Genomic DNA, 17,493 nt, shown 5'->3' on the forward strand with positions numbered 1-17,493 from the left:
CCCCAAAATCAATGATTAAATGATTCTCAATGGATCTTGGTCTATGCAATGTAAAATAATCTTTGTGGATTTCTTAGTTGTCTTTATCACCAACAAATCCACCCAAAAAGAAAAAGAAAAAGTGGCCAAAAAGAAAAAGAAAAAGTTGCCAAGAGGGTCTCAAGTGTGCGCGCAAAAACTTCGCTCTCCTTGTAGCTTAGATTATCACTTATATTAAAAAAGATTATTGCTTGTTTAAAGTAGAATTAAAGGACAACACTGAAACACACTAACTACTACGCGTATGAGCTTTTGTACCCATAATTGGACTGGAAAAGACGTTTGAAGTTTCAACGGAAGAACACTGGCCCTTCCTGTTTCTTTGTTTCCTTCCCTTTCCTTGTCTTCCCTTCATCTTCATCGACTTCGCAGTGTTCTCACAAAGGAGGTTGAAGCTCGCAGCTAACTTCCTCTCAGCTTCCCTCGCTCATAAGATGCTTTCTTATTAAAAGAAAAGAAACCCAGAGGCCATGCCCTTCCCAGCTCTTTGATCAGCCTGTTTACTTCTCCGGCACGGAATCAAACGACAGTCATTCAATGACATACGACGTCTTCCTGAGTTTCAGAGGCGAGGACACGCGATTCAACTTTACTGATCATCTGCACAGTAATTTAACTCGAAAGGGAATTAGAACCTTCATAGATGATGGTCTTAAGAGAGGGGAAGAAATATCACCGGCCCTACTCAGAGCGATCGAAGAGTCGAAGATTTCCATCATCGTGTTCTCCGAAAACTATGCATCTTCGAAGTGGTGCTTGGATGAACTCGTCAAGATCCTTGAGAGTAAAGAAACAAGGGAGCAAATAGTTTGGCCTGTTTTTTACAAGGTGAATCCGTCGGATGTACGGCATCAAAGGGGCAGTTTCGGTCAGGCACTTGCTGACTATGAATGCGAGTTCAAAGATGACATGGAGAAGGTGCAAAGATGGAGGAGAAGTCTTACGAAAGCAGCCAATCTGTCCGGATGGTGTTTCATCAACGGGTATATATTTATTTTCAACCACGCACCTTAGCTGCTTACTAAACTTGTTTATTTCTGATCTTTTAATAGAAATTGAAACTGTTAGAATAGGATCAGATTGGCTTTTAATACAAAGGCATTGTTTTTAATGTCAAATGCTTTTGAACATCCAAGGTTTAAAGATGTGGCTTTTGTGTGTCCTTTGAACCTGATCCTTATACATACAAACTGTCTAGTTTTTCCATCCCCAAATTTTATCCATGCAAAAAATTAGCAAAATCCGAAATCGTACCATTTAATTATAACCATGACTAAATATTTGTAGAGAAAAAGTTGAATTAATCTATTTGTTGCCGCATTTTTGGATGACTAAATATTTCGGATTTTGGTAATTTTTTGATGAACTGATTTTGGTAATTTTTCATAAGAGTGATCCTTGAATAATGTCCTTAAAAATAAACGGTTCATGTTATCCGAACCTGTGATTCATTTCTGTATATAGTCAAAAGGTGATTCCTTTTAGAAGGGAGTTATCACCTTTCATCCTTAACTTTTTTTGTGACACTAATGGTCCTTAAGGTTACCCTCCACACATCAAAATGGTCCCAACCGTTAGCTTCCGTCAAATTTTCTGTTAAATTCCTGATGTGGCACATGTGTGGAGCCCACACATCCAATGATATAGAGCCACGTAGTTTTAAATATAATATAATATTTTTAAAACTTAAAATTCATAAATAAAAAAATAAAAAGCAATTTAAATATTTTTAAATATATTTCATGCTCTGTTTTGAGAGAGAGAGAGAGAGGGGGGGGGGGGGGGGGTAGGATAACACAAGGAGAGGGAGAGAGGAAGAAGAGGGAGAGAGGAGTGGGTTTGGGTTTGCAAGGAGGAAAGGGAAAGAGAACACAAGGAGAGGGAGAGAGAGAGATATTTCAAAGATTTAACTTGCTTTTAATTTTTATTTTATTTTATGGATTTTAGTTTTAAAAATATGTTATATTATATTTAAATCCATGTTGCAATATATCATTGGATGTGTGAGCTCCACACATGTGCGACGTCATCAATTTAGCAGAAAATTTGACGGAAGCTAACGGCTGAGACTATTTTGATGGGTGGAGGCTAATCTTAAGGACCATTAGTGTAAAAAAAATACATTAGGAACGGAATTTGATAATTTCGCAAACCTCAGGGACCATTTGTGATAAAAAGCATATATATATATATAATATGACAAAATTTTATTCATCATTAATCTTTCGCATATTGTATAACCTTGCAGGCATGAATCAAAATTTATTGACAACATCGTTGAAGCGATTTCATTACAAGTATTAAACCATGCGTATTTGAATGTAGCAAAGTACCCAGTTGGAATAGAGTCTCGTGTGCGCGAGATAGACAAGCTTTTGGGCGTTGGAGGAAACGGTGTTCGCATGGTAGGGATATGGGGCACTGGTGGAATAGGTAAGACCACAATTGCTAAAGCTGTTTATAATTCCAACGCCCATATGTTTGAAGGTAGCTGTTTTCTAGATGATGTTCGAGAAAGATCAATGCCGTATGGAGGCTTAGTCAAACTACAAAGTATTCTTCTTTCTGAGATTCTAGGGGTGAAAGAAGTAGAGGTGACCAATGTTGACAAAGGAATCAATATGATAAAGAAAATGTTGAATGGTAAGAAGCTTTTCTTAGTTCTTGACGATGTGAATCATTTGGACCAATTAAACAAATTAGTTGGAGGGTCTGATTGGTTTGGTTCAGGCAGCAGAATTGTTCTAACGACAAGAGACAAGCATTTGCTAATTGCTCATCAAGTCAATCTTATATATGAGGTTGAGAAGTTAAATCATCATGAGTCCTTAAAGCTCTTCACCAGTTGGAATTCATTTTCAAGAAATGGACACTTAAAAGATGATTATGCGAAACTTGCAAACAATGTAGTAGACTATGCTGACGGTCTTCCATTAGCTCTGATGGTTTTGGGTTCACATCTATGTGGTAGAAGTATTGATCAATGGAAATATGCATTAGATGGTTACAAAAGAGTTCCTAACCGAGAGATTCAAGAAATTCTCAAAATAAGTTATAATGCACTAGAAGATGCGGTGAAGGAAGTTTTCCTTGATATTGCATTTTTCTATAAAGGTCTAGGCGAGAATTATGTGATACAAATGCTAGAAGGTTGTGACCTGAACCCTAAGTATGATCTTGAAGTACTCGTGGAAAAGGCTCTTATAAATATTACGGAAGATGGCTGCATTTGGATGCATGACTTGATACAAGAAATGGGTAAAGAAGTAGTTCGCCAAGAGTCACCAACTGAGCCCGGAAAACGTAGTAGGTTGTGGTTTCATGAGGATGTTTACCATGTTTTAACAGAAAACACAGTAAGTAGAATATATAATTTAAAACATTTTATTTTATTTTCACAAAAAACTGGTCCTTTGCTAATAGTATTGCTTTTTCATACTAGGGAACGGATAAGATCAAAGGTATTATGGTGAAGTTGCCTGCTGGGCTTGAGTCAGATGAGGTATGTTTGAATGCTGAAAGCTTCTCAAAGATGAAAAATCTTCGACTTTTTATAAATCATAATGCGCGCTTGTCTGGAGAAGTTGATTATCTTCCCAATGAGTTGAGGCTCCTTAGCTGGCCTGAATATCCGTCACAATCTTTGCCAGCCAATTTTAATCCAAAGAAACTTGTTGGTCTTGCTTTGCCTCGCAGCTGCATTTTACGACTGGATTTGGAATTCAAGGTATTCATTTTTTTCTCTTTCTTCTTAGCATGTTGTAAGTTTCTTTAAAGCTTATGATGCGATCTTCTCTCTTTTTCTCCTTGTTTTGTGGAACAGAGTTTGAAATTTATAAATGTGGAGCACAGCAAATTCCTAAGAAAAACCCCCGACTTCTCTGGAGTCCCAAACTTGGAGAAGTTGAATCTAAAGTATTGTACAAGTTTAGTTGAGCTTCATCCTTCTGCTGGATTCCTTCATAAGCTTGTTAACTTGAGTCTTACGGGATGCCGTAGTCTTACTCTGTTTCCAAGAATTGTCAACTTGAAATCTCTGCTGTTGTTGGATCTTGAAGGTTGCATAAGTCTTGAGAATTTTCCTGAAATTAAGGGGAAGATGGAATCTTTGAAATACCTGGATCTATCAGAGACTTCCATCAAAGAATTGCCTTCATCGTCAATTCGACATTTCACTCGTCTCGAGAATTTGTATTTAGCCGGATGTAAAAACCTTACAAATCTGCCATGCAGCATTTATGAGTTGAAGCACCTAAAGGCAATTTCTGTCCTTAGATGCTCAAAATTGGTTTCATTTCCTAAAATGGCGAAGTCTGAAGATTCAGGGAGTGCAGAATCACTTGTGACTCTTCATGGAGGCAATTTAGCGTTTCCCAAGCTATCTAAATTCTCTGTGGGGGGATCCAATCTTTTAGACATTGCCGATTTCCTTCTGACTCTTGATTGCATGACCACATTAACTATACTTGATCTATCAGGACGCAATTTCGTTAGTCTTCCTGTATGCATTAATAACTTTGTCAACTTGATTGATCTTCGGTTGGTTAGTTGCAAGAGACTTAGAGAAATTCCAGATCTTCCACATGCATTGCAAATTTTAGATGTCAGTGATTGCTTATCATTGGAAAGAGTTTCAAAATTGTCCAACCTTTTGGAACGTAAAGAGTCTCAAATGTTCAGGGTAATGAGATTGACTAATTGTTGGAGACTGCGTAACAATCTGGTTCGAATTGCAAAGAAGAAAAATATGGTCATAAATCAAGTCAATCTCTTCTCTCTCTCTCTTGTCTCTCCCAACTTCTGTCCAGGTTCAATTTCCGGGAAGGGGAATTCCGAAGTGGTTCAGTTATCGTAAGGATTTGAAGGATCTTCGCGAATGTCAATTCTCTATTAAAACCCCTCAAAATTTCAATTGGGAGAACAAAGGAATTTCTTTTTGTGCTTTTCTTGAAAAGACCAAAAATAGGTTACGTCTTGATATTATACCCAGCATCAGGGAGTTTGCTATTGATATGTACGTCAATGAAGCATGCCCTAGTAATATTTATCTAACAGGGAAAGACTCGAGTTTAGTGTGGCTGTCATATGTCCCTTTCCATGATATGATGTCGACAATGGCACGCACGGAAAGAAATGTGAAAAGAACAAGGGTGATGCCGCCTTATTTGCCTACAATCCGAGTTCATTTTGTGCGTATTAGCAAAGCTGTGAAAAGCTGCGGAGTCCACCTAGTAATGCCACCAGGATGAAGACCTCAGTATAGAGGCATGGGTATGTCCAGGAAGATACCAATCAATCAATCCTCCAAAGGGAAAGGACAGTAGCATTCAAATGTGATTGGGATGATAAGGATTTGCATCCTTCTTACAAGCTGTCATTCTCAAGCCCGTGGGTAGAATTCAGTGATCTATATTTGTGATTGTTGTGTTAATTCCACATGATTGGTTTCTTAGACTTCAATTGAGTTTTGATTGAATGGTGGATGTTGGAATGGTGCAGTCTTGCTGCATGCAAGATGAGATAAGAGGAGAGGAGACTGGTTTGCACCCTTTTGTTTCAGAGTAGATGATGTCCACTTGGATATACCGTATAAAGTTATACTTCCAGAGCACTATTGTTTACAGATTAGCAATTGTGCCACATGGAACTCCGAGTTTGTGATCCCTTAGTGTTCTGGTGCTGCTATTCCTGGTGGCTTACATGGTCTTGCTTTTCTTTTCGTGCAGCTGCTCCAATGGTTTCCTGGCTGTCTTTACTTTTTGCTGTTTGGTTTTGTAAATGATTTGTTACTGGTGTGGTGATTCTACTGTCCTTCCTTCAGTTTGGGGTTGCTAGTATTGCAGTCCCTATGGGTTGGTCTCCCCTTGGTGCGCCACTGTTTTTGGCTTGTTGCTCTTCACAGTTCCTGTCTTTTGACCTGCTTTTATGGTTAGTGCAGCCTTGCTGTATTATTAAAGTGTGTTGCTGGCTATAGACTTTGTTCTTCCTGCGGCTGCGTTGTGTTTTTTTTATAGCAGAACAGATTGCTGTTTGGCTCAGCCTTATTTTCTCCTTGGTGTTGCTGCATTAGTTCTCCTATTTGTTGTTGGTTAGGGCTTTGCATGTTGCCTCATGTTGGGGAGAGAAAGACGGAAATTAATGAAGCTGTTGTTCCAGAAGAAATTGAAACCTCGTCCTTCATTTGATGTAGATACTAGTGGACTTAAAGAAAGGGGGTGCAGTCATCAACCCCAACAATGCTGTCCAAGTTCAAGAGTTGTTTTTGCAAGTTTAAGAGGGGCTTTCACAAATGCAACTACTGCTAATGAGGCAGTATAGCTCGGGTCTTGGCCCCCTACCACACAGGCGAGACAATCCCTAGTGATTATTCCTGCCCCCGCATCACAAACACAATCCAAGTCGATATTTTTCACTGATTTCTCTGGTAGGAGCAAAGTGCATTTATTTATGGGTTTCCTCAAGTCTTCTTTCGGCTTTGATTTAACCACTGATTCTTGTACTTCCAAAAAAACTTTGCGGCTCCAGTTGATGCTTGTGTTATGACAGGCATTGGATTCACTTGCAGACCTCAAAATACACTTTCAGAATGGCCTTCCAGATAGCCCAACACACACAGGAGATAATGGTCAGCTCTTTCTTCTCTGTTTGCCCCTGAATTTCCTGTGATGATATATAACTGTCATGGCCATTGGTCACCTCACCTGTGATTTAAGTACTCCTGAATATAGCCTAGAAAGCTATTTAAGCTAATTTTGAATATTTTATCTTTGCTCCAACAACCTACCAAAGTACAGTTCTGTTTCATTTTTGGTACACTATTGTAGGGCGAGCTCAAGATAATTTTTCCTAATAACCATTTTGCATAAGTTAATTTATCCATCAATTTATAAAAGTTTATTCACATTACGTACTTGATCACTTCTCATGGACTCATTTGAGGATAATTCTAATCTCGTTCATGAAAGATAATGATGTTTTTAATGCAGATGACATTGGTCAGCCTGATAGGCAATGAAATCATGCAGAGGAAGAAGAATGAATCGAATTTAACTGTCTCAAGGTGAATATGTCGTGGATAGCATTGAAAACAAACCCCTGCCCTCTCATCTCATCTCTATCTATTTGCCTCAGTAGATGAGATTCTCTTTGTTGTGGTCTTAGCACTAATTTCCACTTTGTTTATTCGAATCTTCTGAAGTTTTGAATATGTTGATTTCCCAATTGGTTCACAGGTTTGGTATTTTGGAAACAACTTTGAGTCTTTTCTTATTGCTGCGGTGGTGCTTGACAGAAAGGCATTGGGGGACTTGAGACCAGAACATGCTTCGACCTGTTATTATGGCTAAACCTAAAGGCAAGAAAAAAACATTTTTGATGAGCACAAAAGTAATGTTCAGAAACACCATACTCATGCCCTTTTGCTAATTGCATGCTTGCTGACGGCTGATGTTTACTTGTCAGAATTCAGAAACACCATGGCTGAGCTTCGAATTTTCTAGATGTAAAGGGTCTTCATTTGGAACCAAACGGTCCAAATCCCTTGAGACATTAAATTTCAAAACACATCCATAGCCATGTCATCATCCTTGATAGTGCTCCCAGCTGGGGTGTTGCAACTTTGTGACTTGCATATGATTGGTTGGATGAACTTGTCTAATTGCCGGAGACTCTGTGACAATCTGGCCGGTGTGGCAAAGATGAAAAAGATTGTACTGTGTCTGGTTGTTCTGTCCTCTCTGTTTCTCTCCCAACAATCTGTGTTTGATGTTGTGTTTCCAGGAAATGAGGTTCCAAAGTGGTTCAGCTGTTGTAGGGATTTGAAGGAGCGTAGTGAATTTGAAGTTGCTGTTGAAATCCCTCCCAATTTCAAAGGGTCAAAAACAGGGTTGGCTCTCTGTGCTGCTGTTGAAATTAAGCAAAACAGGTCTGGCAATTGTTGCTTGATAGCCAGAGTTAACATGGATGAAGAATGCTCTCATGAACATGCGGTTTATTTCGATTCGAAAGAGAGAAGTCAGCTCACCTGTGGCTGTATTATCCCATTCCATACAATGATAGCCAAGACAAGAAGTGGCTTGCCACCTTATAAGTTCCAAGTTAGTTTTGAGCTTACCATCAAAGGTTCAGTCTTTTTGGAAAGCTGCGGAGTCCACCTAGTGATCAAGGATGATTTGCCAGTGCCCAAAACAAAGTTTTTCCATAGTCATTGCCTTCAAATGTAATGCTGGGCGAGTCCCATTTGATTCTCCCTCTCTCTCTCTCCCCCCTTGTTTTTCGTCTTCCTTCTAATTAAATTGTATTTCTTTCTTCTTTTGTTGTTGAAGAAAAGAGTTCCAATAACATATGATGTTTATTACATAAGATAGTAAGAGAAGGTCCATCAAGAATCATTGAACAAATACGGAGCTCTCTCTACATCATCAAAGAGAAATAAGTCTCTTCCACAAGGTTTCTGCTCACACTTTCATAAATACAAACTAGACTCATACGTAAACACAATGAAAATATGAATTTTGTTGGTGTCTACATGAATTAAATACAAAAAAGGAATTTAACACAATGTCCAAACCACAAAAGACCCCAGATGATGGTAAGAATGGTAGTAAAGTCTATAGGATGTCAAGCACCAATGCCCAAACAGGGTAGACGAACAGAATAACTATGCCAACGGTATTCGATATGCCATTGGCTTTTGTGAAAGCATTTCTGAACCCACCGGCTGCCCGGATGTGTTCTTGCAGCAAATAACCAGCGATGACGAGACATATTACAACGCCAATCCAGTCGCCCCTCACGGTGTTTGCAATTAAACTAGGAGCAACGACTATAAGGAGAATCAACGCAGCCGGCAATTCAAGCCACTCTGGAGGTTACCATCATGACCAGTAAGCACAAACAGAAAACAAAGGATCATCTTCTAGGTACCATAATATAAATCAACTTCCCAAGTTAACATAAACATTATAACTCAGAACTGGGAATAAAATTTGCATTTTACCTGGGAAATGTTTAGGAAAGAAAATCCGTAAGATGACAGCAACTAAAGCAATCCATTGTCCAATCTGTCCCCTGTGAAATTAACCATTTAGAAGAGTTTAGAGGGAGAGAAAAGAATGAACAGATCATAGGAAATATGCAACTGATAATACAGAGTATAGAAAATAACCTGAAGATGTTGAACAATATTGAGGGAAGGGTAAAGAAAATGTAAGGGATTAAGAGCCCTGTAAGGATGTTTGATTTCCAGTTTGTTCGATCCAAGATCAACAGATAGCTGCAGTAAGCACAGATAGAAACAGGTAAGGTCGTGCATATTTTCTCAAATCAAATCACTTCACATCAGAAAAAAGGTGATAAATTGACAATCTGTGCCACTGTCAATGACTGTGCACTCACTCAGAAGTCTATATATTCGCAATGATATTACTAACACCGTTAAAATCACTCAAAAAGTCTGCAATCTGTAAAAGAAATAACTGACAAAACAATTCCACTTTAGCCTTCCATCAAACATACAAATGAAAAATCTTAGCTACAGAGCAATCACAATCAAAACTTTGAAAAACCAATGTAGAAATAAGCAAAGAATTTTCAGTACAGAACAGATCGTGTATTTTGTAAGACAGACACAGCCACATGATAGATCAATGCTATGAAATTAACATGATTAAACTATTACCCAGAAACACACATGAATCAATATCTGTTAAAATCAGATTCATGACACAAAGATCAACCAAAAAAAAAAAATCTCAATAACAAGGAGAGGGGCACACATTGCAGCAAAAGCAGCAACCCATTTGAGGAGAGAGGTGCCAAAGCCTACGCTGCCCAGATTGATGGCATGGTTGGCAAGCTTTTTAGCAGCAGTGGCAAGGTCTTTGAGATCTGAGTGGATCAATTCATTTGCATCTGATTCAGTCATCATTTTCAAGTAGCTCTGTTTTGCCATCTCCAATTTCTCTCTCTCTCTCTCTCTCTCTCTGATCACAAACCCAACAAACACAAAACCACCCTTTGACTGTTCAAAACACAGACATAAACGGAGTACAGTGAAGTTTACTAGGAGAAGGCAGAGAGTTAACTCGACGTTGGGTTTTCTTGTGTATATAAGGAAGTGGGTGGAAGATTTGAGAAAATATCTATAAAAAGAAATTATTGGCGCCACGTAGCAGTATTGGCAACCAATAATGTTTGGGCAAGTGGTGAGTGGCACCGGCTATTTTATGATGTGGACGCTCCTTCTATGTCTTCTGGATTAATCACAAAGGTGGACCCCTTGTTAGTTGTCTTTGGCTGATTTTGTTTATTTAATTATTTTTCTTGTAAGAACTAAGGAAGTTCGGCATTATTGAATTCAAGCTTATAAAGTTGATTATCTTTATTTAAGTATTTTAGGAAATTTATGAAAAATCAGCTGATTTGGAATAATTGCTCATTTCATAATAGAAAATGTCATATATATGGGAATTTTGTAGACATGTTGCCAATACCCCACTAAGAAAAATGAACTGAAAGATCCAACAGTGTACCAGATGCACAATCCAACAGGCGACTTCCAATTAAGTAAAATTTAACTGCATCCAAGTCCTTTTTTTTGGGTCTTACCAAGTCCTTTTTCTTTGTGGGGTTTCTTTCTGGTAGTTGGGAGTTGGTGTGTGCAATTTTACACTGTTTTCTTCGTCGACATAAAGGTTCGTGTAGTTTTGCAATGAGGTCCTTATAGTTGGGTTTCATTTGCAATTGAGGACATGTTTATAATTTGGTGATTCTTTTAAAACAGAAAGCGTCATCGTGTAAGGCTGTCGTGGAAATATTAATACGTGGAAAGATCATTTTATCCCTTTGTCGCAAAATATCCCCGTTAGCCTAGTGTCTTGTCTAGTCGACCGACTCATTTTGATTCCTTCTCCATAATAAGTATTCAATTCTACTAAAGTATGATGACTTGGACTTTCTAGGCACCGCATATAATTTTGGCAGAAAACCCCCATGTGCAGTGCAGCCTTTCTCTCAATGTTCCATGCGCGCATCACCTGTCATTTTTGTCAAGGGGTTTGTGTTGGTTTTTACAAAGCATTGCAAACATATTTGAGTTAGAATGTCTCATATTGAAAAATTAGAGTTTTTTTGAAGGTTATTAGGCTATTTTCAATGGTTGGAGTTCTCAAAAAGGTTGATAGAGCCCCATTTAGAGCTCCGATGAAATCTTTGGAGCTCTAAAGATGTCTCTCCCACAATAGAATGTCCTATATTCATAGTGGACTCTATATTTTTTCGGTTAATTATTTTACTTTAATGTTTGTTCATGCTATGTTAGTTTTTTTTTTTTTTTTTGGGTGAACATTTCAACCAAAAAAAATTTAAAATTTGGACAAAATTTGGAAATCAACATTTTTTTTTATAGATATGATACAACAACATGGTTAAATTCAAATACGATGCACAACATTAATTTGGTGGTCCTCCCAAAGTTGGATATGGGTCCCTTGCATTATGGCTTTCCACCCCTCTTTTATCTACATTGTTAGATAATATTGTCGTAGCATGGTGACAGCTGGATATGGGTTCCCTCCGTTATGACCTTCCATCCCTATGCCATTTACATTTGTCAAATAATAATAGTGGTAGATAGATATGGGTCCCATTCGTTATGGCTTCAGATAAATTTTTTATATCTCTTCATGTTACATCTTACAATAAATGTTGGATCCAATTACTTCATACGAATCTCATATGTATATTTGTTATCTCTGAAACCATCATATCCTCTATAAATGAACAACCACCTTATTTTCGTAACACGCCACCTCCCAACTCTTGTATTCTAAATATTTCATCTTCTACCACCACACTAGAATGGCCAACAATGGATATGATAGCTCTTCTAGTGATGAGACAGGTTCCAACATAATGTTTTTAGAAATGTTCGAAAGCTACCAAAGGAAAAAAGCAGTGAAGAAGAAGGAGAGGCCTCGATGGCATTGGAAAGCTTGGTTTCTCACCACAAGTGAAGATGACAGCCGCCTTGCGTATACTTGCACATGGTACGGCAGCTAACCTCAATGATGATTACTTGAAGATACCAAAGACCACATCATTTGAAGCTTGCAAGAGATTCTGTCATGCAGTCAACAACTTATACGGAGCTGAATATCTTATGGAACGGCTTCATACGGTGAATCATGATCTACATAAATGGATTCACTCATTGGAGAAGCGTTCGCATAGGGGGAGGATTGGAACCCTTCAAAGGGTTGCCACTTATGAGCATGTTGAACAACATTCCAATTGTGGTCAAGTAGGAATGCTTTCTTGGTCTTCTCGAAAAAAAGTTGTTTTGCATCAATAATCTACACATATTATATGCAATAATTTAAATTAGTTGACAAAATATTAAGTTGGCAAAATAAATTATAAAATTATAAAATTCACATTGTCCATTTCATTTTGGCCACTCATGTTTAACCTTGCCACTTAAGTAAGGCACTCGGAGAATTTGTTGCACATTTGGGAGATGTTCATCCAATGCGATTTCAAGCTCTTTGATGACCTAACTTCCTGGGCATCAGGATGAAATCGTATGAATTGGTCTCTTATCCGATTCCACATCGTTCCACTTGATTGACAATTCTCGATAATTGGATATTCACTAATGATTATCCCAGCTCGGCATAGAGCAACATCTTCATCGATGGAGTAATTTTTGCTTTGAACCTTCAGCCATTGGTGGAAAAGAGATTAATTAAATAATTTAGTGAATGAAAAAATTTGACAAATTGATCAAGAGTGATAAAGATGTTGTGGTGTGTAAAAATTATGAGAGATATGGTAGATATTTATAGGAAGAATTGAGTTGCAAATCTATTTAAAAAGAAAAAGAAAAAAAAAAAGCTGTTTATAGCCGTTCGTTCCACAACTTTTGAAAAAGTGGGTCAGTATGGTGGCAAGCATGCTATTGTAGTTCTTTAATTATGTTATGATCAAAACTTAAGAAAGGAATGTTAAGGGATGTATTTAACTCTAGCTTTTAAAGACTTTTAATTAGTTTAAGGGCCAGTTTGGCATTACTGTGTTATAAAAATAATCGTTGTCAGATTTGCTGTGAGAGAAAGCAGTTTAGCATTTGGTAAACTTTTTGTTAAAAGTGTTGTTGGTACTGATTCCTAAACCTAGCATCTCTTCGATACTTTAAAGCTAATTCTTAAGAGTATCTACAATAGGCTCTTTAAACCATCTCCTTACACAAATTTTAGGGAGGAATTAGAAAAATACAACTTCAACCATACTTCCTATTCACCTCCTAAAATAGGGAGACCTCAGGAGCTCCTAAATCTGAGGAGAGAGAAAAAATTATTAGTGGCTCCCTATAATTTAATACTGCTTTATTTATTCAATATTTCAAAGTTTTAATTAATGTTAATTATTTTTTATAATATATTTTAATAGAAATGAACCAATTAAAAATAAGTTATAGTATTTATGAGTTTCTAAATTAGAGAGCATGATTATAATTTAAATTTTTTAGATAGCTCCACCCTCCTCCCAATTTCTCACCACACCCACCCCTACCGCAATCACTCTTTGTCTTGAATCTAGCCCCATCCTCGACAGCTACCCATTAGTTTTCAATTAATGAATCTAAATCATGAAGTTGATCGGAAGTTTTGTCAAGGAATAAAAACAAAATGATAACAGCATTATCTTCATTTTCTGTGCAGTGATATGAAGATGGGGTCGGTTGGGGTATCGGGTGGGGCTGGAAGTGGAGATAGAGAGAAATGTTAGAGGACATTTTTCAAAAGTATAAATACTATTCATAAAATAAATATTTAAAAAAAGTAAATAAAAGTATGTAAAATTCGATAAAAAAGTATATGAAAGTATATCACTTACTCACAAAAAGAAAGTCATTAACTTTGTGAAAGTCATTAACTCACAAGAAATCTTTAAAGTTAGCCCAAGACCAAAAAAAAAAAAAAAAAAAGATTAGATGTTGCACCGAAAGCAATCGTGGCTCTTTCTTTTCGTCTTGTTCTATTATTCCATATTCATTCTTGACCGGCTGACTTCACATTCAGAATGGAAGGAGCAGGCTGCTTCGTAAGTATGAGGCCAATCAATATACAAAGTCATCGACATGAGTGGTTTGGTAACGGAAGTAGAATAATCATAACAACTAGAGATAAGCACTTGCTCACTGCTCATCAAGTTAATCTAATCTACAATGTCAGGGAATTAGATGATCACGAAGCTTTTGATCTCTTCAGTGCGAATGCCTTTCCAGGAGAAAGACGACTTTCGGATGATTATAAGAAGCTTGCTAGTACTGTGGTGCGGTATGCTCGAGGCCTTCCCCTAGCTCTGCTCTGGTAGTTTTTAGGTTCACTTCTATGTTGTGGAAGTATTGAGGAACGGCTAGATGCATTAGATGGTTGCAAAAAAATTCCTAATCCAGACATTCAAGAAGCTCTTGAAATAAGTTATAATTCATTGGAAGATCTAGTGAAAGAAGTTTTCCTTGACATTGCATGTTTCTTTAAAGGTGAAGATAAGGATCATGTGATACAAATACTAGGAGGTTGCGGCCTCAACCCTAAGTACGTTCTCAAAGTACTCAAAGAAAAGGCCCTTATACACGTTAATGAAGACAACAGTATTTGGATGCATAACTTGATAGAAGAAATGAAAAAAAAAATAGTTCACCAAGAGTCACCACTTAAACCTGGTAAACGTAGCAGATTGTGGTCTCACGAGGATGTTTATCAAATCTTAACAGAAGCATAGTAAGTAAACTTATATATATATATATATATATATACACATTAATGATGATTTGACCAAGTGGTGAATTGCACCAGCTATTTTGAGATTTGGACGCCTCCTTCTTTGTCGGCTGGATTAATCACAAAGTTGGACCCCTTGTTATAGTTGTCTCCTTCTGATTTTGTTTATTTAATTATTTTTCTTGTAAGAACTAAGGGAGTTCTGCATTAAAGTAGATTATCTTTATTCATTTATATTTAAATTTAATTTAATTATATATTTGAGGAAATTTTGCAGCGGAAGATCCAGGCTGGAGGGGGCCTTAGGCCTGGATGGAAGCTCCAGCGCGGAAGATCCAGTTCAGGTAAGGTGTGGGACTCACGAGCCTGGGTAAGTTCACAGGGAGATTTGGCTTGTCGTATTGCCTCCAGGCAACTGATATTAGCGTTGCTAGAAACCAACAGCTACAAGCCATGTGGTTTATCCTGGAGGCTCCGATCCAAAAATGTCCTCCAATCCAACGGCTGCCCATTTTTTGGCAAAAAAAATTGAAAAACAGAAGAAATTTTTTGTAAGATATCAAAAATTCTGAAATTTTTTTCTATAAATACCTACCAATATTATTCAGTTTTCATACCAAAATCTTCATACAAATTCATCTCCTTCCAATACTTTTCACACCAAATTTTCTACTACAAAATTTCATTTGTGTAAAAATACAAATGGCCTCTTCCATCAAAGCCGAAGGGTCGTGGACAAACGTTGAAACGATCAAAATCTTGGCGACGAAATTAAAATTTTTTAATACCATTTTATTCAATTTAATGTCTTTTTTGTTGTTGATATTTTCTTGCATTTCCAATTTTATTTTATAATAGATTATTCAAGGCAAAACAAAAAAGAGGAGAACCAATACACATGGCTCCTGAAGTGAACAATGCCTGCAGTCGGTTCTAGTGGTAAGTTTCGTATCAGAAATAATGGCACTATTATGTCCTCATAAGGAAAATACTCCCCCACATCCTGATCCGGTGAAACCGCTGCCGCTAATGATTAAGTCGTCTTTGTACTTGATTGTGTCGGACTATGAGGACTGAGAGTATTTCAATTGTATGATGAGTGAAATGTGAATTTTATAATAAATAGGACACGTGACAACTGAAAATCTTATCCGAAAATTTTATCTGAAATTTGAGATGTGAATTTTATAATAAATATGGACACATAGCAACTGAAAATCTTATCTGAAATTTGAGATCAGAATTTTATAATAAATAGTGACACGTGGCAACTGAAAATCTTATTCGAAAATTTTATCAAAATTAATTGTTTAAGTATAAAAAATATATAATAAATTCAAGTGAATAGTTATTGCCCTTGGCCATAAGGGTGGAAACAAAATTGCAAGGGCTGCCACTATTCACGTGAATAGTGACAGCCCTTCATAGACGGATCCACCATGGGGTCAATGGGGTCAGATGACCCCACGGCAGATCTGGAGTTTAGTGGTAGGGACTGGTTTTTGCCCTTGGCAGCCATGGAAGTGACCCCATGGAGAAGAAGAAGAAGCTTCGGTGGTGGCAGCTGGAGCAAGAAGAAAGAGAGAGAGAGGGAAGAGAGATGGAGCATACGGAGGAGAGAGAAGAAAGAAAAGAAGAAGAGAGGAAGAAGGAAAAAGAATAAAAAAAGGGTAATGATTTCCCCACTCCCATTTTATCCACTTACACTCCTTTTTTAGTTATAAAATGGAGTGTAAGTGGATAAAATGGGAGTGGGGAAATCACCACTCTAAAAAAAAAGAGAGGGGAAAAAGGAAGAAGGAAAAAGAATAAAGAAAGAGGGAGGCGGGAGGAGGGAGAGCTAGAAAGAGGAAAAAAGAATAAAAAGAGAGGGAGTGATTAAAAAGAGAGAGAGGGGAAATATAATAATTTTTTATTTCTTTGTTACCTTTCAATTCCTTCCAAATATTTCAACAATATTAACAATAATTCCATAATTTTCTCTATTTCAAATGTCGTATAATAACAAAAAGTTCTAAATATGATGAAGAAAATATACTGAAAAAAGATTGCTTATATAAAATAAAAATATAACAACAAGGGCTTATAATTTATCCCAAAAAAAAAAAAAAAAAGCCACTCTTGGGGGTTATCTCTAGTTCTCAGTTCATACAATCTATTGTTCAAGCCTAAAAATCTACAAAAACTCACCAAATTTTCTTAATACATTTGTACTTAACGTAAATTTAGCCCGCCCGATTTGCAATTCCTGGGTCCGTCCCTCCCTGCCACCAATATCTCATCCCTTGACATAGCCGCCAAGGGTGCTAGCTGCCGTTCACCAACAGCTGTCTCCATCGCCGCCACTATTTTTGTGACCCCACGAGTGGCAATTCCTGCATCCGCCACTGCATCCCTTGCCTTGCCTTTGCCCATAAGGGTGAAAGTGCTCTTAGGAAAAAAGAAGAAGAATAAATATGAAGAGTTTTCAAATCATCGCAAGGTAAAAAATACAAATTCGTAACCAATCCACATAGTGAGACTTCATAATGGAAAAGGCCGCCTATAACCATTGTATGAGTATATTAGCTTTACATTCATATTTTAGGGGTACCATATTATTTAGAAGTGTACAAAATAATATCAATGTTTAAATCTTGCCATACTACCTAAAACTTTGTTTTGTTGT

The 17,493-nt window shown here is 37.3% G+C and overlaps 2 protein-coding genes across 2 annotated transcripts; one reads left to right on the plus strand and one right to left on the minus strand.

Annotated features, from left to right (window-relative positions):
* Positions 1 to 29: 29 nt before the first annotated feature.
* LOC117638468 (TMV resistance protein N-like) lies at positions 30 to 8,395 on the plus strand. The gene is made up of 7 exons (XM_034373591.1): positions 30 to 50; positions 442 to 1,022; positions 2,288 to 3,395; positions 3,482 to 3,766; positions 3,863 to 6,664; positions 7,026 to 7,099; positions 7,272 to 8,395. Exons 1-5 carry the CDS (start codon positions 30 to 32, stop codon positions 4,892 to 4,894), a joined length of 3,027 nt encoding a protein of 1,008 aa, XP_034229482.1. The 3' UTR covers positions 4,895 to 6,664; positions 7,026 to 7,099; positions 7,272 to 8,395.
* LOC117636762 (cold-regulated 413 plasma membrane protein 1) lies at positions 8,371 to 10,153 on the minus strand. Its single transcript, XM_034371420.1, has 4 exons — positions 9,816 to 10,153; positions 9,206 to 9,313; positions 9,038 to 9,108; positions 8,371 to 8,902 (listed from the first exon to the last, which is right to left on the minus strand). Exons 1-4 carry the CDS (start codon positions 9,989 to 9,991, stop codon positions 8,649 to 8,651), a joined length of 609 nt encoding a protein of 202 aa, XP_034227311.1. The 5' UTR covers positions 9,992 to 10,153; the 3' UTR covers positions 8,371 to 8,648.
* Positions 10,154 to 17,493: the final 7,340 nt, after the last annotated feature.

Source organism: Prunus dulcis, chromosome 8, assembly GCF_902201215.1.
Source record: "Prunus dulcis chromosome 8, ALMONDv2, whole genome shotgun sequence".
Lineage (NCBI taxonomy): Eukaryota > Viridiplantae > Streptophyta > Magnoliopsida > Rosales > Rosaceae > Prunus > Prunus dulcis.